Genomic DNA, 25,198 nt, shown 5'->3' with positions numbered 1-25,198 from the left:
TTTCAAAAACAAGAGATAACAATCATAACAGGTACAGAGTAGCAAAAATGTACGTACAATATTACGGGATTCGGGCTCAGTGCCCTTACTTCATAACTCTCGGGCAATCAGCCCCGCCTTACTCCAAAAAATTTTAGCCAAGGGGCAGAAAACCCCATTCATGCCCAGGAGCCCTGGCTCCAAACATTACACATAAAGCCTGCACGAGGCATACAGAAACAAATTTCAAAGAGCGATCCGCTCTCAAAATTGTAAGCCTATCACAAGGCCACACCAAACTCTACCTTCAAGCTGTCCTCTAAGGACGTATTCACAGGGGTAAAATACCCAACCTACTGAGGTCTATTACATGAAAAGAAGGTTGATTACATGACCTCTAAAATAACAATTTGAGAGGAGGCGATCTTGCACTCCTAATACACTTTGTTTTTAAAACCTAATCTGGCTCTGGGCCGCTAACGCAAGGGCTAATCCCATACTACAGAGGTGACTTAGAGAAGAACACTTTACATTACATAAACGAAGAATAGTTTGAGAAAATACGTTCACCTCAAAACAAATGTGAGTGGGAGCTCGAGAGGGTTAGCACTCTCTATCCCAATATGTAGCTTTACAAGAAAAAGATGAAAAGAGTAATTACATTTTAGGAAAAGGTTACATGATGGAAATGCTTCGAACCCGCCGCGAGTGTTAAACTGCCGACCTAGCAAGAAAAGAAGTTATTAATAGGCCATTACCTGGTGTTGAACGGCTGAAGAAGAAAGAGGCGCTACCCGCCTCCTGCTATGTACTTAATACACTGAAAGATGGAACAGAAGTGGCCTGGAGACCCTAAAATCAGCAGTTTATATCCTCTCGCGGAAGATTCTAGGCGTTAGGGGAAATAAAACACCCTCCCTCAAAGTTTTTATTGGCTAGGGAAAAGAAACCCCTACATAGAGGAAGAAGAAACACATTATTGGTGGAAAATTAATTAAAGAAATTCGGGATTGGCTAGATCCAAAATAAGGGGAAAAAGAGGGGTATACAGCCAACTTAAACCATGACAGAAAGAAATTTAACAAAGAGCAAACTCTTGAAATAAAAATTTCTCCAACAAAATAGTTCTTTGATTTCGCACTAGGTTGCACTATCGTAATTCTTCAGTAGTGTCCTCTAGAAGAGAAAGTTCACACTTCTTACTTCAAGCGAAACAAAGACACATCAAAAATGACACAGTTCACAAACTCAAAAATTTCCAAGTGGTGACATCTTCTGAGAAACGAGAAAATCAATAGAGTAGATAAAGTTCAGATTTCCACCAGAAGAGGAATTTCAACTGGCGCAACTTTTAAATGACCGGAGTAGAGGTGTACCGCCCGGTACAATTATTATTATTATTATTATTGTTCCGAGGTATCTGTGGAACAGCAGATGTGAAAGAAGGTGCGGGCTGGAATTATGTCTCAACTACCAAATTAAAGTTAATTTACAACTTTAACGGAGGTTATATTTTCTTATCAAAATCAACAAATGAAACAAATAACAAAAGTGTAATAGGTACCAATTAGCAAATCAACAAATTAAGAAATTATAGATTACAGTCGTTTCAAGTTTTGGGGCTTCGAGCCCCGTTTTACATTCCTTGAGCCCTCAGCTCACAACCAAAGGGCAGAAAACCCCTTCATACCAAGGAGCAATTGCCCCTAATTAGAATGTCAAGCCTCCTAGAGGCACGCAGAGATCAAATTTGGAAAGAGCAGTCCCGCTCTCAAGCTTACAAGCCTACCAAAGGCCACAACAAACTTCACTCCTAACTGCCGTCAAGGCACACATACAGTGAAACAGGGGTATCTTGTACCCAACCTACAGGGCCTTCACAAGAAGAAAACAAAACTTTGGGTTAATTAAATGGCCCAAAAAACCAAATTGACTGGAGGCGTAGCTTGCACTCCTACATGAAACTTCTTAAAACCTAGGTGGCACTCGGCCAGTTATACAGGGGCTAATCCCATACTAGGGAGGTGACTCGTAGAAGAATAATTTATTACATTAAGAAGAGAAGAAAATCGGTTATGAAAACGTAGGTAGTCACCTCAAAACAACATGAGTGGGAGCTCGAGAGGGTTAAGCACTCTCTATCCCAAATTGCGGTTAATTTACATGAATATAGTAAGGTTTACATTGAAAAGGATTCGAACCTTCCCCCGCGGGTTAAAACTGCTGAGCTAGCAAGAAATAAAGTTCTAAACGTCCATTACCTTGTTGATGAACTGCTGCCCGAAGAAAGAGGCGTTTCCCGTCCCTGCTACATAATCACACACTAAGCAAGTTGTCGATGAAGTGGCGACGAGCCATGAACCTCAGTAGTTTTATACGCTCGGGGAAAGTTCCTGACCTTTCGTGAATAAAACAGTCCCGCCCACTACCTTTTATTGGTCGGCTAAAGATTACATGCCAAAACTGAAGAAGAAATCTAGGATTGGTGGAAAATTAATTTAGAAAATTCAGGATTGGCTGAATTGAAAACTGGCGGAAATAGAGATCAATATTGCCAACCCAAAAAATGAAAGAAAGAAATTTAACAAAGAACAAACTTATGGATACAAACTTTCTTCAAAAACAGTTCGTTCACTTCGCACCAGGCTGCACAGTTATAGTTTTTATGTAGTGATTTCTAGAAGAGAATGTCCACACTTCTTGCTACAGAGCAAACAAACACAAATCGAAATAGACACAGTTCAGAACACTTCAAAATTTACAGTAGTGACATCTTCCAAGAAACCTTTGATTTAATACAGATTTTAAAGTTCAGAGTTACTCCTGTAGGGGATACGTTTTAGGCGCACAATTTAAATTTGCGGGGTCGGGGTGTACCAACCGGTACAATTATTATTATTATTATTATTATTATTATTATTATTATTATTATTATTATTATTATTATTATTATTATTATTATTATTATTATTATTATTATTATTATTATTATTATTATTATTATTATTCCTGCTGTTTGTTGCTATCAGTGTTGTTTTCCATATGTTAAGTGACACGCCATTAATACCTACTTCGGTGCCATTTTCATACGAGAGTACGACTCCATGGCTAAACCTTGGGTTCTGTTTCCCGCGGGATAGGTATTTTTAACCATCATTGTTTAATTCCGATGATTCGGGGACTGAATGTGTGTGATTTCTTCAGCATTAGAAATCATCATATGTACGGCCCCATCCTCACAGACGTGCAGGTCTCCTGTCAACTCGAAAGAGCTGGACCAGGCCTCTTTGGGGGCCACACGGTACTATTATCAACATTCGATACGTTTTCTGTATATACAGGTACCTGAAAATAGAAAGATCGTTAATGTACAACATAAACAATACTGTATCGAATGTTTTTCTTGCGATACTCATTTTGTAGACACAGTTTATGTTTTACTTGCACCGTCTATCTGTGCTGGAGGAAGTTTGTCACGAGGTTTTGTGGTAAGAACTTCCTGAATATAAGTTTTTCTAATTTTCGTACTGATATATTGTATTTAATCGTGTTGAAAAATGTCGTTCGGCGGAGATAATGGAGTAGTTATATAAAAAAGAGTAAAATCTTCAGTTTCATCAATCCATTGATAGCGGTCCCGTTATTGGACTTATTGTTTGGTACTGTATATTTTGGCTTTGGGAACTTCGAAATTTTAGGGAAGTAATCTTTGTTCGTCATGCGTAACATGGTTTGTTTATACAGGACTTTACAGGAGCAGACGTTAACCTCAGGAGATTAAGTTCACGTTATTTTTTATAGTTCTAATAGATCCGGATAGTTTACTTATTAGATAGTATTTTTGCATAATTTTGCACTCGAAGGTAGTATATATTTAAGAAACTCCGGTCAGATAATTGGCTGTTGTTTTTGAATGACTCGGCTTGTTGATTTTTCACTTGTGCTATCTATTGGCAGCAATGTAACTACAGAGCAATGGAAGAAACTGTTCAATCTATGTCAATGGAAGTCATACGATCAAGTATGATGTGTGCGTCTACAACTGTGTGAAATCAATGCATCGTGTGCTTATCCATCAAACGTGCAAGTGCGAAGACCGCCGATATCGTTAAAATGGTAAATACTTTTTGATCAATATCGTGACGAATATTTTGCTTTAATTTGTTTTTACTGTGAGGGTTGTAGCTAATATATTCTATTCCTGTTTGCAGGCTTCGTATTCAGAAGACCAGTTGGCCGGTGAGTAGAAAGGAGGTCACTAAATGCTTATGACTCACTAACAGACACGCCCCGAACATAAGTTTTCCTTATTAGGACGTAGATTGAAAGTTAAGTAACTTGTTTTCTGTGTTTACTTTTTGTGGGAGAACATTTACTACGAGTTGAATGGGCACATTAGTAGATTCGAGTCCGTGTGTTCGGTTGTGACATTCCGTGTGTTTGGGCTGTCAGAAAACCCGCCTTTATCATGTACGGCTATGAAGTGGCTAATCGAATAATGACATCAGTCGAAGGTACGTCTTTTTGAAAATAAGAACAATTTAAAGAAAAAGAAAACTCGAGGAGGAGGATGATACCTGATTGTTAATTTAGTGACATTTCATTGAGATACACGCACGTTTCCGAAATTTTTCGCGAGCGAGATTCGTAGCTAATGTAAAAATTAGCAAATAAAACACATTGAATTGTGAAAGGAAAAATTCATAAAGAAATGCAATTTCTGTTAGGCCTATTTTTGCAATTTCTAGTATGTATGCTAAGTAATTCACTGCATGTTAATGGTAATTTCCCAGTGCCTCTGAACAATAACAAAGATTGTAGATAAACTGTTCTCAAACAGATGATTCATGGTATTAATCACACGACGCACAAATTGTGCAAAGAACACTTCTGTGAGTACAGTAATCTATAATAGATTTTTGACGGTTTGTACACTTAACAACTTGGTAGTGGGCACAGATTTAAATAATTACATTTCAGCCTTCATTAGGTACCTACCCTTGCTCAATTAAGGAAAAAACACCTGTATTTCATTGCTTTCTGTTCATATATTACCTGTGTTCATTAACTTTTTGACTTGCACACATTCTAAGCTTATTCATAAGATGAATAGACAGATGTTTTTATTTTTGTTGTATTATATTACATTATCATCATTAGCCTATACATGTTAGTACCAGTGAGGTAAAAAAAAAAATGAAAAATTTCCTTGCTGTGATCACTAGTCTTACTTTCTCTGCATGATTACTACCTGGACGAACTCAGTTGACTGACATACATAGTTGTTGGTGCATTAAAAATACAATTTTCAGTCTCAATCATAGTTTTTCAGAATACTCTACCAGCATAAAGGATAATACATTTTTACAATTTTGTTAACCTGATAGCACAGAATCTTTAGAAGTTCAAGTAAGTAAAATTCACATAAAAATGTGTTTCAAACATACGAAAAAAGAGAAAAATTCTTCTTGAGTTCTTGGGATCTATAATTTATTATATTATAGGCTAGAATATACATATCTGTAGGCTGCTGACTGCACTCCCTTCTGTTAGCTAGAAATGGTCTGTCTTAATTTGATATTAATTTTTGGTAGTGTTAATTTTTATTACTGGTGTTTGCTGGGACAGATCATGAATCTAGTTTCTAAGTGAACTGCAGGTCCTCTATACCTACTCACAAATTCATTAGTAAGCACTCAGTTTTAAAAAGTTTTTTTTTTACAAAATAACTTGAGAGGACATCTAAGTACTTACCTATCTTTTGAAATTCATTTTTACTTAAAGCATAGCAAATATTTTCCAACTGATAATATAGTTTTTAATAACACTGCATTTTACACAAAATATAACATATAATATTCACAATTCTTTAAGCTGGTGGAAAAATGTAAGCTACAGGGACATTATTTTATATGTTCAGGGGATTGCCGCTCGCCCGGTCGCCTGCCCTGCGAGCCTCTCTCCCGCCAAGCACTTTGCCATAATGCGGCCAGCGCTTGCCCTACACTGAGTCAGAGTGTTTTCGCAAAAGATTTTCTGAAATTTATGAAGGTATTATGTACAGTATATACACACACTAATGTAATGAAAATGGCATTGAAAAAACACACTGAGCCCTAAACACTTGAACACTTGACTAAACTGAACCTTACGCTAATAAAGCTCTCAGTAGACTGCAAAGGAGAGGACTTGTGGTGCCGAGAAGCGCATTACAGCGAGGTGCTTGGCGCGAAACTGGCTCGCAGCACGGGCGACTAGGCGAACGGCAGTCCCCTGAATAGATTTTTAAAAATGTCCCTGTATTTCAAATAATGTCACGGTGTGAAGAGATCAAGGCAGTAACAGTCCGGTGTTATTCAATCAGTCACTACTGATCTGCATTTAGGACAGTTGCTCAGGTGGCAGATTCCCTATCTGTTGTTTTCCCAGCCTTTTCTTAAATGATTGCAAATAAATTGGAAATTTATTGAACATCTCCTTTGGTAAGTTATTCCAATCCCTAACTCCCCTACCTATAAATGAATATTTGCCCCAATTTGTCCTCTTGAATTCCAACTTTATCTTCATATTGTGATCTTTCCTACTTTTAAAAACACCATTCAGACTTATTCATATACTGATGTCATTCCACGCCATCTCTCCACTGACAGCTCAGAACATACCACTTAGGCCTATGATAAAGATGTTGATTCCCATAGGGAATCTGGAAAATTTATTATGTCCAATAATGGACCAACTATATTGGTACATACCACTTATAATACCAATATAAATGGTCCGTTATTGAACATGATAAATTTTCCAGCTAACTCATTCCTGGTTGCCAGCGTTTCACCCCAGTGTGCTAAGTTGGGCTCATCAGTTCGTAAATAGCATACCCACCAAGACGCATGGCTAGTACATACCGTGGAGGCCACTGAATAGGCTACCTGGAGCCACCGGCAGTGCCAATGCACTATGAGAGACTTACTCATTCGGGAGAAATATTTCAGGTACTCTATGGGAATCATCTATATCATATACCACTTGGTCAAGCAGCTCGCCTCCTTTCTCCCAAGTCTTCCCAGCGCAAACTTTGCTACATTTTCTTATGCTACTCTTTTGTCGGAAATCACCCAGAACAAATTGAGCTGATTTTCTTTGGATTTTTTCCAGTTCTTGAATTATGTAATCCTAGTGAGGGTCCCATACACTGAAACTGTACTCTAATTGGAGTCTTACCAGATACTTATAAGTCCTCTCCTTTACATTCTTACTACAATCCCTAAGTACCCTTATAACCATGTGCAGAGATCTCTACCTTTTATGTACAGTCCTGTTTATGTGATTACCCCAATGATCATCATTCCCTATATTAGCACCATAAGGAAATTTCACTCCAACGTAGTAATTAAAACTGAGAGGACTTTTTCTATTAGTAAAACTCACAACATGACTTTTAACCCCGTTTATCGTACCATTGCCTGCTGTCAATCTCACATCATTCTCTGTACAGATTGGAGTTTATCCCTCAGAATGGAAGCGAGCCAGTGTACGTCCTGTGCCCAAAAAAAAAATGCCAGCAGATTGTAGTGATTTTAGGCCTATCAACATCCTCTGTGCACTTAGAAAAAATTATTCATGTGCAGATATGTGTGTATCTGTCTAAATACCACATTCTAAATCCCTACCAATCTGGCTTCAAGAAGGGCCATAGTACTACTACTGCTCTGCTGAAAGTTACAGATATACGCACAGCCACCGGTAAGAGGCAGCTCGCTATCTTATGTCTGATTTCTCTAAGGCATTTGACTCTGTTAATCATGAGTTGTTTCTTGCTAAGTTGAAGTCAAGTGGCTTCTCGCAGAGTGCTCTGTCGTGGTTTGAATATCTGTCAAATAGATCAGAGAGTCACGTTTGTTGATGGACGGTCCTCAAGCAGGGAATCAGTAAACTGTGGCGTACCGTACCACAAGGATCAGTCCTCGACCCTTTATGTTCTTCTACTTACATTAATGACATGTCTGAAGTCTTTTAAAGCATTACCTTTCACATGTACGCTGATGACTTACAAGCTTACTTCCACCTTAGTCCCACTAACACACCTTCTTGTATAATGCATTTTAGCCATGACATCTCTCGATTGATCGAATGGAATGCAAATCATGACATCCAATTAAATGTAGCTAAGACCCAGCTTATTTGCAAAGGTTACATAAAACTCCTAAAAACTGTTGATCTCAAATCCCCCCCAGCAATAAAATTTCTAGATACAGATATCTATTATAGTGACACCCCTAACAATCTAGGACTAATTTTTGACAGAACCCTATCCTGGTCTGATCATATGTCAAATGTGATCAGAAAAGTTGTCATCCATGCATATTTTGAAACGTAATGTATCGTACGCCACCTTTCATGCAAAAACTACTTGTTCAAAGTCTTATATTCCCAATAATTGACTATGGATCAGTTTTACATGACGACTTACCTGAAACTTTGAACATAAAACTACAGAGGGTACAAAATGCATGTGTTCGTTCCGTCACAAAAGCCAGGCGTGATGAACACACAATACCTTATTACGTACAGCTGCAATGGTTGAAACTCTATGAACGACTGGAAATCTCAGTAGCCTTGCTATGCACAAAATTCTAGAAACAGAGCCACCCATTCAGTCACTTTTTTGTCTAGTACTCTTGCACTCATTTTTACCAGTAGTCTCCTATGATCTACCCTATCAAATGCCTTAAGACAGGTCAGTCGTGATATAATCCTTTTAACTTCCTAAATGCAAGATATCTGCTATATCATGCTGGAATCTTGGAGATGAGAGTTTCAAATTAGTTCTGAAATGTGGTGTTGTTTATCTCCTGAACACATACAGTTAGTATTACTCTAATAATAATAATAATAATAATAATAATAATAGGGGCCTAATATATTAAGGCCATAGCCGCTTCCTTCCCAATCGTAACCCTTTCCTATTCTTATGCTGCCGAATATCTTTGATGTGATAGTGCGACGTTAAACCACTATCAAAATAATAAAAAACATTACCTTGTTTCCATTGGGTTCTGTGATTGTACCTTCCATGGAATCATCTATCCAAACTTATCCCAGGTTATAGCCGCTTAGGTGGGGGATTGCATTCGGGAGATAGTGGGCTCATTGGCAGTTGTGAAGATGGTTTTCCATGGTTTCCCATATTCACACCAAGCAAAAGCTGGGGCTGTACCGTAATTAAGGCCATGGCTGCTACCTTCCCAATCCTGTCACTTTCACAGACCAAAACTTAAAAGAAAAGGCCTGTGGTGAAGATGTGTGTTATAACATGATTTAATAATATAATATCAGTCTGCTGAGATTTGTTCTCATTCATATCTTACTATTGATTTAATTGCAGAGTTCCAAGAAGCATTCCAGCTTTTTGATGCACGAGGTGATGGCAAGATTCAAGTTACGCAGATAGGGGATGTGCTCAGAGCATTAGGACAGAACCCAACTGAATCAGATGTGAAAAAGTTCACTCATCAACATAAACCAGGTAAGTGGATAATTACTGTTATTAGGGCTAGGATTCATGGTGGGTACTTCCTTTTTAAGAAAGGAACAGATTATTTGCTTATATATAGTAAAGTCTAATATGTGGCCAGGGTTAAATATTTATGGTATGAGTTGACCATACAGCCAGTGGCTCAACACTGAGTATTTACAGCAGCTGCTGGTCCCTCAAGGAAGGAAATGTCATAGAAACTCATCATGCAGTGTCTGTTTTCCAGGTTAGGGGTGGCTGCAAAATGAGTCTGTTCTCCAGGTTGGAGGTGATCTCATTGAAACCTGGCAGTTAGTCATAAAATGCCTTTTATAATATACGAAGTGTCAAAGTGGATTAGAACAAAGATCTTATTAGTACACCCAGAAGCGACACGCATCTCTTGTGTCTGTCTCCAGGGATGTGCGAGAATTGGATGGAGATCAATGAAATGATCCACAGCCTGACGCAAGAGCTCTCTGGTTAAGGGTGACGGAGGAAGAAGTAGTGAAATCTGGTTAATTCCATAAAAATTCTTGTCACTATGTCATGGCTGTCTTACAAAATTGGAATAACTAAACGAGTTGGCTGTGCATTTCAGGTCATGCAGCTGTGAGCTTGCATTCAGGAAATGGTGGGTTCAGCTGCCCTGAAGATGATTTTCCGTGGTTTTTCATTTTCACACCAGGTAAATGCTGGGGCTGTATCTTCATTAAGGCCATGGTTGCATCCTTCCCAGTAGTAGCCCTGTCCAATTTGGTGCAATGTAAATCCAATAGCAAAAGAGAAAAATAGTGGGGTAAGATTTGTCTCGAAGCATTTTTAAAATTTGAAATGAGAACAGCACTTCTTTTTCTTGTGAGTTATACATTTTCATGTTCTAATTTTTAAAATTCTAATCGAGCCTTTATACACTGCGTGCTATTATTGTTTCATTTTCAGGGTTTAGATCTTGTTTGTTTGCCCACCTATTAGTGCCTTCTTGTGTGCTTCACACAAAAGGTACCCTTTGTCTTCTGGACTCTGATTCTGCTATAAAGACCCTAACAGCTTTTGACAATTTGTCTAATTTCTGCCCTGACACTGATTTTGTATTTGGGAATATTGATCAATCTCAGGCTTTTCTTACATTCTTGGAACCCCTTCAACAGTGTAGTTTTTTTGTTATAAAATTTCCATATTTTATTAATTGGTATTAGTCATTTGGAAGATATGCCTTTTTTAATTAATTATGTTATTGGTTCTATCTTGCTGAAAAGTTCATTGAACCTCGAATGTACCTGCCCATCATCCCATTTGTTGCTAAGAATCCTTTTTTAATATTCTTTCTCCTGTTTGCTAACTGACCAACTTGTCTTCTCACAGTCAGTCTCTGAAGCATACAATCTTGGTTTGAGAACTGTATACAGTAGAACCTCGATTATACATTCTCTTAAACTACGTTTTCTCATATTATTAGTTCAAATTACATGGTCCTGCGAGCATCCTAATTAAATCACATTGTAAAAATCCCGCATTATCCGTTCCTCGAAGAAATGATTTCCCGGATCAACTGTCCAGAATTTTCAGTCCCATCAATGCTAAATCCTTGATGACACGTTTTTCAAGAAACTGTATCTCGCGAAAGGATGAGTACGGCATACTTGCGGATTTTGGTGTTAATGTCCCGTCATTGCGGTAATTTGAGGAAGTACTGTACCATACTGGAAAAGCTATCGGCGGTGGACTTGCATAAGGGAGCATCTTAGCATCGCATTCTGGTGGTATTGTTGAGAATCCTCGGAAATCATGAAGCAGAGAGTGCCCACAACAATTGGAAGGAGACAGAGCGCATTTCGACAGCTCTACTTGAAGACTGAACGAGTTTCACCAAATGTTTGTACTTACCAAAACGTCTACATTATGCCCAGGGTTACATGTTTGTTTTTTAGTGTATCACCGAACAGGTTTTCGGCACTACCTTCAGGGCAGTGTATAGTCATTGGGCTTTCAGACAGGAATCGAAATTGCTCCTAAAGTAACATAATTTCATACCGTATTTTAATATTATTGTATACAATTATGTTATCAAGACCAGAACAGATGTTGCACCTTGCATATATAAAGCCATGGGAGGTTCTGGGATTGCCTATTTCAGTTTTGGTCCTAATATAAGACTGGAAATTTCACGTTTTTGTGTTAAAATGATATAAAAACCGCAGTATATTTATGTGCACACATTATATTTTAAAACTTTGTATCATTTCGCACTTGCACCGACTTGTACAGCGAGCGCGCTTTCCAGCTGAGCTCAAGGTTGCGAATACCTGTAATTTCGGAAGTGTTAATGATATTTTTTCTCTTTCCAATTTGATTGTGATTAGTGACGAGCAGAATTGAATATAATGGATTTGAGAACTTGAGGATTGGTACTTACATTCGAAACCATATTACCGAGTTCAACTTAACCTTTCTACCGATCGTAGTTACTTTTAAAAAACTCCCTCATGCCTGTTTTATCAGCCATATGGTACTGCCTAATAGTCCTACTTTTAATACCTTCCTTTCTTTCACGTTTATTTTTAACTACTACATAAACAGCTTCGTGATCACTAATACCATCTATTACTTCGGTTTCTCTGTAGAGCTCTTCTGGTTTTACCACCACCACATCCAGAATATTCTTCCCTCTAGTTGGTTCCATACTTTCTGAATCAGCTGTCCTTCCCATATTAACTTATTTGCCATTTGTTGGTCATGCTTCCTGTCGTTCGCATTACCTTCCCAATTGACATTTGGTAAATTGAGATCACCCGCTACTATCACATTCCTTTTCATATTGTTTCTCACATAGCTGATTATCATATCAGATAATTCTGAATCGGCGTCAGCGCTACCCTTTCCCGGTCTGTACACTCCAAAGACATCAAGTTGCCTATTATCTTTAGAAATGTGCCTTACACCTAGAATTTCATGTTTGTTATCTTTCACTTTTTCATAGCTTACAAATTCTTCTTTCACCAGAATGAATACTCCCCCTCCTACCATTTCTATCCTATTTCTACGATACACACTCCAGTTCTGTGAGAATATTTCATGAATCGCCTCCCTGATTCACAGACGTATGTACATGGTTTGAAGGCCATGCTTCAGATTGATGATTTCATACTGATAAGACGACTGCCCAATATTTACATGAACAAAATAGCATCACCACCATGAAATTATTTTATCTCGGGTTATAACCATATGAAAAAAACGAAACAATCCCAGTCACTTCAGTATACTCTGTTTATCAGACTGCTCCGGGAATACCGTGCTGAACAGAGGTGAAAGAACGTGCGGGTATTACGGGTCAAGATCGGACAATCAGAAGATTGATTTAAAACTTTAAAATTATGGTTATATTTCTATCTCGGCTATCTTTTTTCTTTTTCTTTTTTCTTCAGAAATAAGACTTAATATAAGTCAGGTACAAAAGATCATAAGATGGGGGTAGCAATCGAGAAACCTTAATTAACAATTGTGAGCTTTAAGCTCCCTGATTGTATACTCTTCAAGAGCACTGGGGCTCCTTTCAAAAAAACTTCGAGACGGATCTCCCAATACTTTCTACATCATAATCAGAGTCTGTTTGCTCTACCAATTTGTCTAGGAGACTGCGCTCTGAACCTTATAACTTAACAGCCTTTTAAAGGCATCATTCAACTTTTACATTTATAACCAGAGCATCTTTGCTGTATAAATTTTACACTTCCGAGGCTTCGCTAGGCACAACCTACATTTAACAAACAGTATTAGCTGTCTTCTAGGCTCAACAGTCTGATATATTTACATGAAAGGAAATAGGAATAAAATAGAATTTTATAGGGGTATCGAATACCTATTCTACTGGGCCTTTGTGGAAAAACAACAGGTTCAATTACTGGCCCAAAAAATCAAAATTGTGCGGAGGCGAACTCTTGCTCTCCTAGAAGTTTATAATTAAATGGTTAAAACCCTATTTGGGCTCAAATATACAGAGGCTAAGCCTATGCTTCTGAGGTGACTAGCCGGAGATAGTATTTAATTTACCAGATTACAAACAAAAAAACTGTTACAAAATCATAGTCACATCAAACTCAAATTGAAGAGGATTCAAGAGGGTATCACACTCTCTATTCCCTGATTATGGTTAAGTTTCTGAGGCTTGTTTGAAATTTACATTAGAAGATTGAAATTTATATTTTAAGAAAACTGAAGTGGCATTATTAAGATTTGGAAGTTCCCCTCGAGCTAGCTGTCAAAGACAGTCACTTAATAAGATCTGGACTGCCATTACATTGAGCTGCTGGTCTGCTCGATGATGAATGAGGCACCCCGCCTCCTCACAAACCACGCACTAGTCGGGAGTGATTCATCACTAATTCCATAGGGGATATTAACCACATCGCACGTGCAGACATGGGTATATATGTAGGCTTGTTCCACGTGGCTCTAGCTTTGCGAAAATTCCACTGTTAGTAACGCTGTGACGAAAAAACATCAAGTGTCTCTCAGTCTACACAACCGTCATTCAAAATTGGAGCTTTGAGATTTTTTACAGAGCAGCCGATATGAAAGTTAGCGATCTCTAGTGTTCATCCACATTGGTGAATAACTATCTTCAGCCTATACATCCCGGCAGTACCCCTGGTTTCCAAGCCACTGGTTAAAACACTTTCAGCCAACTTCAACTGTCTTTACTGATATTGTCACTGTTTCCCATGTTGCACAATCTTCACTGCTAGGCCATGTGTACAGACTCTTACCAAAATTTAAAGTTATACAAATATAAGGATATAAATGTTCAGTATTCCCTAATTACAAATCCTTCTGATAATACTATGTTCTTACATTTTAACTTAACACAATCACATAATATTCGCTACATTATATTGCAAATTATGTTACGGAAATTTTCTAGCCTAAAATTGGGAGATTGTCTTTTACAAACATTTCCTAACCTAAAATCAGGAGGTTGTACTTGGGTACAGTTACATTATAACCTGTTTGATAGTATATGGAACCACACCCGGGCAACTGGAGTGGGACACTGATGATGTTTTTGAGTCCATTTGGGTCATTGATAAAGAGAATGAATGTATTTCTTGAAACGTGTATGACAGTTTGACCGTAGTCGAACTCAAACTAATTTTTTACCTGAGAGGTGGTCCAATTGATAGCAGTTGGGGTGGGTTGGAAAATGTGGAGTAACATAGACTTGAAGATTCTTGTAGAGTTGGACACAATGTGATGTCAGAGAAGACCTTGTAGATGGAGTTTTCAGTTAAAAAGTTTGTAGCGTGAGTGTGCAGAGTGAAGTAAGCAGTGGAGTGGGATGCCGTGTTGTAGCAGTCCGATATGGTTCAGGTAATGAGGGGTGAGTAATATTGTCAGAAGTGAGATCTGTAGACCACTTCTCTCTGCTATTTCTTTCAGATGGTTGATCTTGATTTTCTGAATTGATGTAGTTGGCAGAAATGGTTGTCGTCTGCAAAAGGTGGGCAGTCAGCCGTACTCCCATTTGAGTTTGGGATCTAATCTGAACTGATTCTCATTCCCTTCTTTTTGCCCCAGTGATTACCTCAATTTTCAAATGATCTCTATTTATTACACAAGTCTGTACAGGGTTATTCTCCAATTATAGCAGACATTATGAATGAATAAATGAATGAATAAATGAATGAATAAAAGAAACTCTTTTTCTCCCAGTCAAGGAAAACCAACTGAGGAGAGAGCATTCAGAATTAAACGATTGATTGAATGAGACGATTGATTGAATGAATGAATGGATGTATGCTCTCCGCCTACAACTACGGAACCCCAGCAGCTGAGGAGGGAACATTCCATTATGGATGGATGGATGGATGGATGGATGGATGGATGGATGGATGGATGACTGAATTAATTTTGCATGCATGAATGAACAAAAAACTCTTCTCTCTTAGTCATGGATAACCACCAACTGGGAAGAGAGCATTCATGATGATTATTACTCACTCTCAGACTAGAGCTATGGAACTCCAGCAGATGAGGAAGGAACTTGCGTTGTTGGTGATTCGTCTGTTGGATGGAGATGTTTAGCCTTGAGCAGGCCCCTTCGTGTTATTCGTCAGGAGTAGGCTATGCGATGACAGTGGTATTCACCCTCTCCCTGTGGGAGAGCACATTGTATCCAATTGGTCGCAGTGCATAATCATGCAGTGACCTCCACCTTGTACAAAACAAAAAGGGAGAAATTCAGAATGTATAAGTGATGCAGATCTTTATTCTGGAGACTAGACATGTCACTGCATGAAAATGGAGAATTAATTTTCCTTTAAACTCACATTATATTACTTCTGGTAAACAAGTCAAACTCTCATTTGTTTTCCCACTTTTCTTTTCCACAATGTATTTATTTCTTTAAACTACCTCTTCCTTTACTTGCAAGTTATTTTCCTGTACATTTATTATAAAAATACAATATGATTAAATTGTACAGTAGGCTTAAGTATGCTGTTGAGCAATTGAATTAGAGATAGCTGTCATTTTGGCGAAATTACATTGTGGTTGCGTGGTAAATGTATAGGCTGATTCCAGAGAATAGTCCACCCAAGTAGGAAAAAGTAAAGTTTAAAATAAAACTCAACAATTTGTTTTTAAGATAGATAAAACATGACGTATTAATTTTATGATATGTATTAATTTATTGATATCTTTCAGTTTTTGTGTGCTTAATTAAACCTTGATGTAGAAGCTTAACTTCATTTGATATTTCTCAAAAGTTTTAGGAATTCCTGTTTATTTGATGAAAAGTTATGAAAATGATTATAGTAAATGTTAATTCTAATGCTCTTTTCTCTTCGCAGTAAAGTACTTATTTAGGTTATTATCAGTTTATGTAAGGTGTAATGAAGTGACAAATTTATTGCTGCAAGCCGTGTAAACATGCGACGAAAAGGGTATAAAAGTTTTATAAATGAAAAGTGCATGGCTCAGTTCGAATGAAACTTAGTGTGCAAAGCCAATATTGCACACCCTTTCAAGCTGCTGTATCATTTGTTTAAAATTTCAAATGGATTCATACGAAGCTGATAGTAAAATACGTGGCGTGTTTACGGTGTTCTTGCGAGGAGGCGACCGGGAAGTTCCCTGCTGTTGCAACACACTGCCAACAGAATTCAGTTTCTGCGTCACACTCACTTGTAAAGGACATATTTTAGAATAGCAATCGGTGTTCACACGGGGGTGATATTTAATAATGCTGCTTACTCATAAGGAACGTTGTAAACTGTATCACGAGAAGAAATATGACACCTGCTCAGTTACACATACGCCACCAACAGGTACGAGAATTGGTGAAGAAACACAGAGCTCAGAAGAAACTTCATGGCTTATCAACAGCTACTTTCTGTTCAAGTTGAACAAAACCGTCAACATTGATTACAGAGCAGAGTACGCCAACGTCTGGTTATAAATGCAAACAAATGCAAACCCGCGATCACCTGGCTGGCCAACTTTTTCTGTGCCATAGTTGACTCTGGCTCTATTCCCAGTGATTGGGCTACGAGCATCACTGTGCCTATCTTTAAGCAAAAAGGTGACCCAGCAGAATGAAGATTTTCGAGTGAATCCTCGATCGACAACTGCGTGATATTGTTGACATTAATACCAACCAGTGCGGGTTCTTCAAGGGTGCTGGAACAACAGACACCATCTTTGCTGCCAGAATGCTCATTGAAAAGCATCGAGAGAAACAACGGCCACTGTATATTGCCTTCCTTGATCTTGAAAAGGCTTTCGACCATGTTTCACATCGTGTGATCTGGTATGCACTTCGTGACGATGGTATATCAGAAATGCTTCAAGATCAAGATGCTTTACACGAACACCAAAAGTCATGTACGTTGCACTGTCTGCATTTCGGAGAGCTTCCCAGTGAAAGTTGGTGTACACCAAGTCTCCGCATTGTTCCCATTGCTCTTTGTTCTCGTGGACACAAACGGGGCCTGCAGAGGAGTGTCCCTTGGACTCTTTTATGCAGTTGATGTCACACTTGCTGATGCCACCAGAAGTGAATTGCAGCATCAAGCAGTCTCTCACAATACGGTCTTAAACTGAACAGAAAGAAGACCAAATACTTGGAAACCATCTCAAGCAACGGCTCAATTCATGGTGATGGAGAGACCTTAATGAAGACCGTAAGCTTCAGGTATCTAGGATTTTGCCTACAGATTGATGGTGGATTTTGTGATGAGTGCGAAGTAGGATAAAGGCAGCATGGATGAGATGGAGATAAGTTACAGGCATACTCTGCGACAGAAGGATGCCACTACATCTGAAGTCCAAAATATACCGCATGGTAGTACGTCCTGTTGCTTTATACGGTGTTGAATGTCGATCAGCTGACAAAACTACAGAGCGCCAATTACACACCATGGAAATGTGCATGTTCTGTTGGTCGATGGGCATCACACTGCTGCATCATGTAAATTCAGTGGTATAGTCATGTCCTGCATGCTGCACCTGGAACAGTTGCCAATTTTACCCACTTTGAAATTAATGGGAAACGACCACGTGGACTTCCAAAGCAGCACTGGCATGACAGACTCTGGACTTAAGATCATGTAATGCCCAAGATCGTGCAAAATGGCGAGCCAAGATTAGAACAGTGGACCCTGCACCAGCGGGAAAACACTAGGAAGAAATAGTAGTAGTTCGCCTCTTGCACCCTGCAAGAGACCTGTTCCTACAGCAAGTCAATGCATGACCCATCTATTCAGAATTGTGGCCGATGGATTCAATAAACTCTCTTCAGATATGAGAATGGTTGCCCAGTTGTGGTTCCTCTTAAAACATTAATCACCACCACCACCACTCTCAGTACCTTTTTACACATCTTGGGATGCTGTCGAAATGAATGTCGGCACCTTGCCCTGACCAATCTCTGCTCATTATAGGAGGCTGCACAACGATTGCGGATCAGTATAGCTCCCCAACACTTCTGGTGTCCTGTGCAGTCCATGTCATGCCGCATTGTCATAGTCATTGGGGTGAAAGGGAGTGCTACACCCTATTGATCTGGTATCTCTAGTTCAATTGATCATCAGTGTAAGTGTTTGATCTCCATATTATTTTGTGTGTGTGGCTGAATCTCATTATTTTGACCTTGAAACCAGAACTACCACTATCACTTATCCTGTTTGACATTATTGAGAATTAACTAATAAGTAGGGCCCGGATTCTTATGCAGTAAAAACTCCAAAAATGTGCAAACACGTATGCACTAAAAATGTTGAAAATATGCACTAAAAATAAAACAAAATACACTTACCAAACACATTATTTAATTTCAACTCAGTGTTAAATTGATAATCATATTTTATTCCTTGCAAAATGATGCATGGCAGTAGGTTATCTACAGTTTTTTTTTTCCAATGTTTTCAGGGATCAGTGACTTTCAGTTGTCGGAGAGAATTAATTTATACGCTGAAAATGATCGTCTACGTCGACGGATGTAACTAAGTAATACTTGTACACTGACTCCTCAGAACATTTTTCTGGCAAAGACGACCTGTTTCCACTTATGTAGTTGCTTATGGATCGAATCTTCTTCAGTCCTGGGTTTAAGTCCAACACTGCACGGAGTTCTCTTTTAACTTTTTCTCCAGTTTCACCACCAGACAGCATTTAAAGAACTAATGGTGTTTTGTATTAACTGAAAGGATTTGTGTAGGGATGCACTGCAAGTTTCTAATCGCCTTCGAAAGTGACGAATAATGCACATGGACGAAACTGATATCTTTATATAGAGTTTCAGATTCAAATGCGCACTTTGCTTTATGAACACACACAGTATGAGTATCATCAATACATTTTGTACCAGGCGGTACACCTCCACGCCACTAATTCAAATATTGCGCCAATTGAAACTCCTCTACAGGAGAAAGTCTGAACTTCAAAAAACTGTATCAACTCACTGTTTCTCCGAAGATGGCTCTGTGTAAATTTTGATGTGTTTTTGTTTGTCATTGATCAAGAAGTGTGGACGTTCTCTACCAGATGTCTCTACAAAAACTATGGTAGTACACTCTGGTGCAATGGAATGAACTTTCTTGAAGAAATTTTGTATTCATAAGTTTTGTCTTTACTAAATTTTGTTCTGTCATTTGTGGGTTGGCAATATAAATCCTTTCTTTCCGCCTGTTTTGAATGTAGCCAATCAGGAATTTCTGTAATTAATTTTCCACCAATAAGGTGTTTCTTCCTCGTCTTGTGTATTAGTTTGTGCTGTTATCCAATAAAAGTTTGTGGGCGGGTTGTCTCGAACTTTCCACGTGGGTGTAAAAACTGCTTGTCTCCTGGCCACTTCAGTAACATCTTTCTTAGTGTGTGGATATGTAGCAGGGGGCAACAGATCTCTAACAAGGTAATGGCCTTTTAACATCTGTATTTCTTGCTAGCTCAGCAGTTTAACTCTCGGGGAGGGTTCGAAACCTTTAATATGTAACCAATTCCTTTAAAATGTAAATTACTTTTCAGTATATGTAAAAACTTCAAATCCCTTTTCCATAAAGCAGGGATAGAGAGTGCTTCACCCTCTCGAGCTCCCTTTCATTTTGAAATCGAGGTGACTACGTTTTCATAACCGTTTCGTCTCTTCCTTAATGTATTAAAGTTTTTTCATACGAGTCACCTCCCTAGCTTGGGATTAGCCCCTGTATATCGGACTAAAGCCACTTAGGTTTTAATATTGTATATTTAGGAGTGCAAGTTCACGCCTCCAGTCCTTTCTGTACTTTGGGCCATTAACTTAACCTGATGTTTTGTTTTCTTCATGCGAAGGCCCTGTAGGTTGGGTATTAAATACCCCTGTTTCTTTGTATGCCTTGATGGCAGTTTGGATAAGAGTCTGTTATTGCCTTTATAGGCTTGAAAGATCGAGAGCAGGTCAGCTCTTTATGGTGTTGTGGTAAAGGTGCCTTAGAGAGGCTTGAGGTTATTAGTTGGGAGCAAGTGCTCCTTGTATGAAGGGGTTTCTGCCCCTGGGATCTGATCTGTAACCTGGCAAAGTTGAGCTGGCAGCTCGAGGAATGTAAAACGGGGCTCGAAGCCCAAATATTATAACGAACTGTAATTTGTAATTGCTTTATTTGTTGATCTGCTACTTGGTACCTGTTAATACTGTTATTTGTTAAGTTTTGAAAATATAACCTTTGTTAAAGTTTTAAATTAACTTTAATTTTGTAGTTGAGACCTATTCCAGCCCGCACCTTCTTTCATCTCTAACTACCACGGATATCTCCGTAACACATTTAACTACACCTTTCACTTGATTAAAGTTCTCCTGGTAGAACAGTACTGCGGATAACCAAGTTCTCTATCTTGTGAGATCAGGTTCTGGCGGAACAGAAACCTGAGGCAGATTAGTCTTTTACAACTGTATACGAGCCGGTGTTTTTAGGAACAGTTTTTTCCCACTTGAAATTACTTTGTTGACAGATGGAAAGATGGTATGTATCTTTTCTGCAATGCAATCCCATCCATGGGCCAAACATGACATTGATTCGATTAAAAAAAAAAAAATGAACATTGATGAATATTGAATTTTCACGACCGCATTGTAATCAAAACCGACTTTCAACCTATTAGGTCGTGTTACGTACATTTAGTACGTGTTGAAGAGATGTTAAGTACAGAACAAAAATGGCCAACCAGACACCAGTGGGATCCGAACCCACTCGAAGAGACTGACCAGCTTTCATGATATACAAAGCTGCATGTGTGACTAAAAGGCGCACTTTGTAACAATCGCTCTCTGATTCACTAGGCCACAGAAGTCGCAGGGAATCATTAACAAATCTTGCAGCTGTAGTGTGGTTGGATTTTTTTAGCACTTTGCACGGAAGTAAATGAGGTTTTCTGGGTTCTTCTGGACATAATTTGCCCACTATTTAGTTCGCAATGTATAGACTGCACAAATCGGTTGTTTTATCTACTGATATCCAGAGACAGTTCTCTCCTATGTCAGATCATACCGAATCTACGACAGAACCGTGCATTGAAAGTAAATAGTTCTTCCTAAGAGTAGATTCATCTGGTATCCTTTGAGCAGCACAATACTTTTCAAGAAATGAGCATAGATGTGGATTATTCAACCTTCATACAAAATTTTTGCAAACATCAGCGGAAAATGTACTAACTACACGCCGTGTTTCCATGTCGTTTAAAAGTAGTGTTGCGTATTCTTGCTCTGTTCTTTTGATATCAGATGTGAAGTTGTTTTCGAATGCTGTTCAGTTTGAAATGTTTTTTCGCATTTTACACTCTTCCTGTTTTTGACATGCCTATTGGTGAAAAAATCTAATTCCCTCCATGGGAACTTAGAATTTTCCATTTTACACTCTTTGTTGCACACTTGACAGTACACTACCTACATCAGTCACTTGTATAGTCACTATTGCCTGATATCCACAGTTTAATTAAAAAAGACCTAGAGCTCTTATGTATAGGCATTTTTACATTTTAATTTGGTAAAAACACTGCAATAGACGCAGAGCAACTTAAGATGAACGCACTTGTTTAAGCAAACCTTGGGAGGCTACTGTAAGGCGATAGGAATGTCAGAAAGAAGCCCATAGCTGGTGTGAAAAGGATCATTATCCGTATACCTGTTTGTATAACGACACTGAAAGCATTTCCCTTGATCAGGGAAGGCTTCTCGTGTTGCCAAGGAATGTACAACATATAGAGTTCGATATTTCATTTCGTTCAGAAATCTTAGATAATCGATCACACATAAGAAAAAAAAAATCTGTATATGCACTAACGTTCAAGATATGTATGTGCATAAGCACATATGCATTTTTAAATAATCCAGGCTCTATTAATAACATATAAATTACTTGATTACCTGCGAGATCAAGCTATTTTGCAGTAATATTCTTAAAACCATTGACCTTTTTCGTTATCCTTTACTTTTAAACTCTTGATTGCTCTACAGGCATGCTTTGTTTGGTATACGTTTTTCTCAGAATTCTTGTAGCATACATGCTTCCCATGTTACATCAACCACAATTAACCAGAACTATCCTTTATTTCCTGACTCATTAGTTATGGCCATCTGTTTAATGAATGTTTTTCTGTTTTTCATAAGGTTTCTTTCTATTTTTGCTTATTTTCCTCCTTGTTCCCAACACTTGAACATTTTCTCCTTTCAAGCTACATAAATATTTGTGTTTTGATTCGTTATATTATGAAATGACTGAAGCAATTTTTTTTTTCTCTTAGATGAACGTATCAGTTTTGAAGTATTTCTACCCATTTACCAAGCTATCTCAAAGACTCGTTCTTCAGACACAGCTGATGACTTCATTGAAGGTTTGAGACACTTTGATAAAGATGGTAATGGTTATATTTCATCAGCAGAGTTGAGGCATCTTTTGACTACTCTGGGTAAGTACACAGTCTTTCATAATGTCTTTTTATTATGTATGGTAGGTTTTTATTAGCATGCAAACTTACTGTTGTGTATGTTTGGAAATTACTTTATGAAATTTAGAATTAAATACAGGATTATTGAAAAAGACCCCTCTGGTTTCAGAAAAGTACTATGTTTATTGCAGACTGATAATAATATACAATCTAAAAGATGCCTACCTAACTTCCTTGTTTATCGCGACGTATGTCAGTGCGATATTCTAATTTTCCCCAAACATGGTGTAGTATGTACATAATGATGGTGGTAGCTAAGTTTCTTGCTTTGTACTTTTGATCTTGCAGCATTTAAGAGCCGTTTTAATTTCCGGTAGCACATAGGAGTAAAATCTGTTGAAGTATTTACTTTTAACCACATTTCAATTGTTTCGTTGAACAAGTATATAAGCCTACCTAAGTGCAGTTATTAGATAGTATCTTCCTTGCTTTATTTTTTGTAATCCTTGTGAAATTCTTTCAGTAGTTCTGCATTTAATGGCATTTTTAATTTCTGTTAGCACGTAGTAGGATGATGATGATAATAATAATAATAATAATAATAATAATAATAATAATAATAATAATAACAACAACCTGTCTACATATTTAGTTTAAACATTTGTATATTCTCAGTTAACCCTTGTCATCTTCCCTTGTACTTTCTATATTCCAGCATAATAGGGCAGATTTAATTTCTGCCACGCGTAGTAGAAATACCAGGTGGCTCTCAAACGCTGTACTTTCTACTTATAAATGCCCCGCATGCAAAAATGATAAATGGGATGTCTACCAACTGATTTTCACAGGGGAACTACTTCCAGCATGGAGGTTTTGTCAGAATATGAAGAGATAAGAAACAGTGTGTTGCTCGCAGCATGTTACTCAGCGCTACTGGTCTAATGCACCTACTGCATTAGTAAACATCGTTTTCGACCGCATAATTCTAGGCTGGTGTATGGTACAGCTGCACTATATTTGCTGTCTGTATATCGGCAATGACTAGTGTGATCAGCAGCAATGAATAAACACATTATTTTAAGCTGGACAACCTGGTTGGAGTGCAGCAGAAGCTCCAAATAGACGTACGCCTTCTACACACATATTTCGCTGAACAGTATTAGTTTTTGTTCCATACAATCCAACGAGCTAGAATAACATAGAGAGGCGGAAGCGCTGCCTGGGTGAACCTAATAGAACGAACGTCCGCCATGTTTCCTGTTGTCACACAAGCAAGGGGGCATGGCCTTTAAATGACGAAATGCGCATTTTAGAATCGCTGGGGGAGAATTAAAGTCCGTTGCCGAAAGCTTGAAGCATGAAAGCGAATACCGCCACTTCATCATATTTCGGCACGAGGCCAACATCACGATCAGTTGATTGTGGGGTAGTTCGAAATCATCGCACAGTGACATACGAATAGGCCTCGAAATCGGAACAAGAGCGTTACCCTGCTTGGCTGTTGTGGTTAAGCGTAAATTAGAATAAAAACGATGGACATAAATATTTATGACAGGAAACCTTAAAATCATAGGGACCTATAATATGTTACCTCATTCTGTTAATATTTTTAAAATTATTGCATCCTCATGAGTACTGTGTTCCTTTCTTAATCTGTTTACCCTCCCGGGTTGGTTTTTCCCACGGACTCAGCGACGGATCCCACCTCTACCACCTCAAGGACAGTGTTCTGGAGCGTGAGACATTGGGTCGGGAGATACAACTGTGAGGGAAGGCTGCACCTGCTTTGCTGAACAGGGGCCTTGTGGGGGGGGAGAAGGAAGCGGCCGTGGCCTTAAGTTAGGTACCATCCCGGCATTTGCCTGGAGGAGAAGTGGGAAACCACGGAAAATCACTTCGAGGATGGCTGAGGTGGGAGTCGAACCCACTTCTACTCAGTTGACCTCCCCAGGCTGATAGAATCCCGTTACAGCCATCGTGCCCCTTTTCAAATTTTGTGGCGGAGCTGGGAATCGAACCCGGGCTTCCAGGGGTGGCAGCTGCTCACGCTAACCAGTGCACCACAGAGGAGACCCATGAATACTTTACCACAATAATCGTTTAGTGTAATTATTTATTATAATATAGGGGGGATATCATGTTTCTCCCATTACCATATCATACTGGGATTACTAGCTTGAAAGTTGTCCATTATGAAGTGTGGCGTAGTTTTAAAAACCAAGGCAACAGACATCTACAATAAAGGCTGTATACATTTCAAAAATAGCAGTAAAATGCTGTATTTATCAT

General features: G+C 38.5%; 1 protein-coding gene across 2 annotated transcripts in view; it reads left to right on the top strand.

Moving 5' to 3' along the window:
* Positions 1 to 3,980: 3,980 nt before the first annotated feature.
* Positions 3,981 to 25,198, top strand: part of Mlc-c (Myosin light chain cytoplasmic) — a 63,367-nt gene continuing 42,149 nt past the window's right edge. Inside the window, exons 1-4 of one of the 2 annotated variants that reach the window (XM_067147210.2) lie at positions 3,981 to 4,095; positions 4,191 to 4,218; positions 9,365 to 9,505; positions 22,766 to 22,930. In XM_067147210.2, coding sequence (XP_067003311.1) covers positions 4,093 to 4,095; positions 4,191 to 4,218; positions 9,365 to 9,505; positions 22,766 to 22,930 — 337 coding nt within the window. In that variant the 5' untranslated portion in view covers positions 3,981 to 4,092. The other variant, XM_067147209.2, reaches the window with a different exon arrangement.

The sequence above is a fragment of the Anabrus simplex genome, chromosome 5 (assembly GCF_040414725.1).
Source record: "Anabrus simplex isolate iqAnaSimp1 chromosome 5, ASM4041472v1, whole genome shotgun sequence".
In the NCBI taxonomy this organism is placed as follows: domain Eukaryota; kingdom Metazoa; phylum Arthropoda; class Insecta; order Orthoptera; family Tettigoniidae; genus Anabrus; species Anabrus simplex.
The sequence above is the reverse complement of the archived record's forward strand: the minus strand, read 5'-3'. Positions and strand labels throughout refer to the sequence as shown.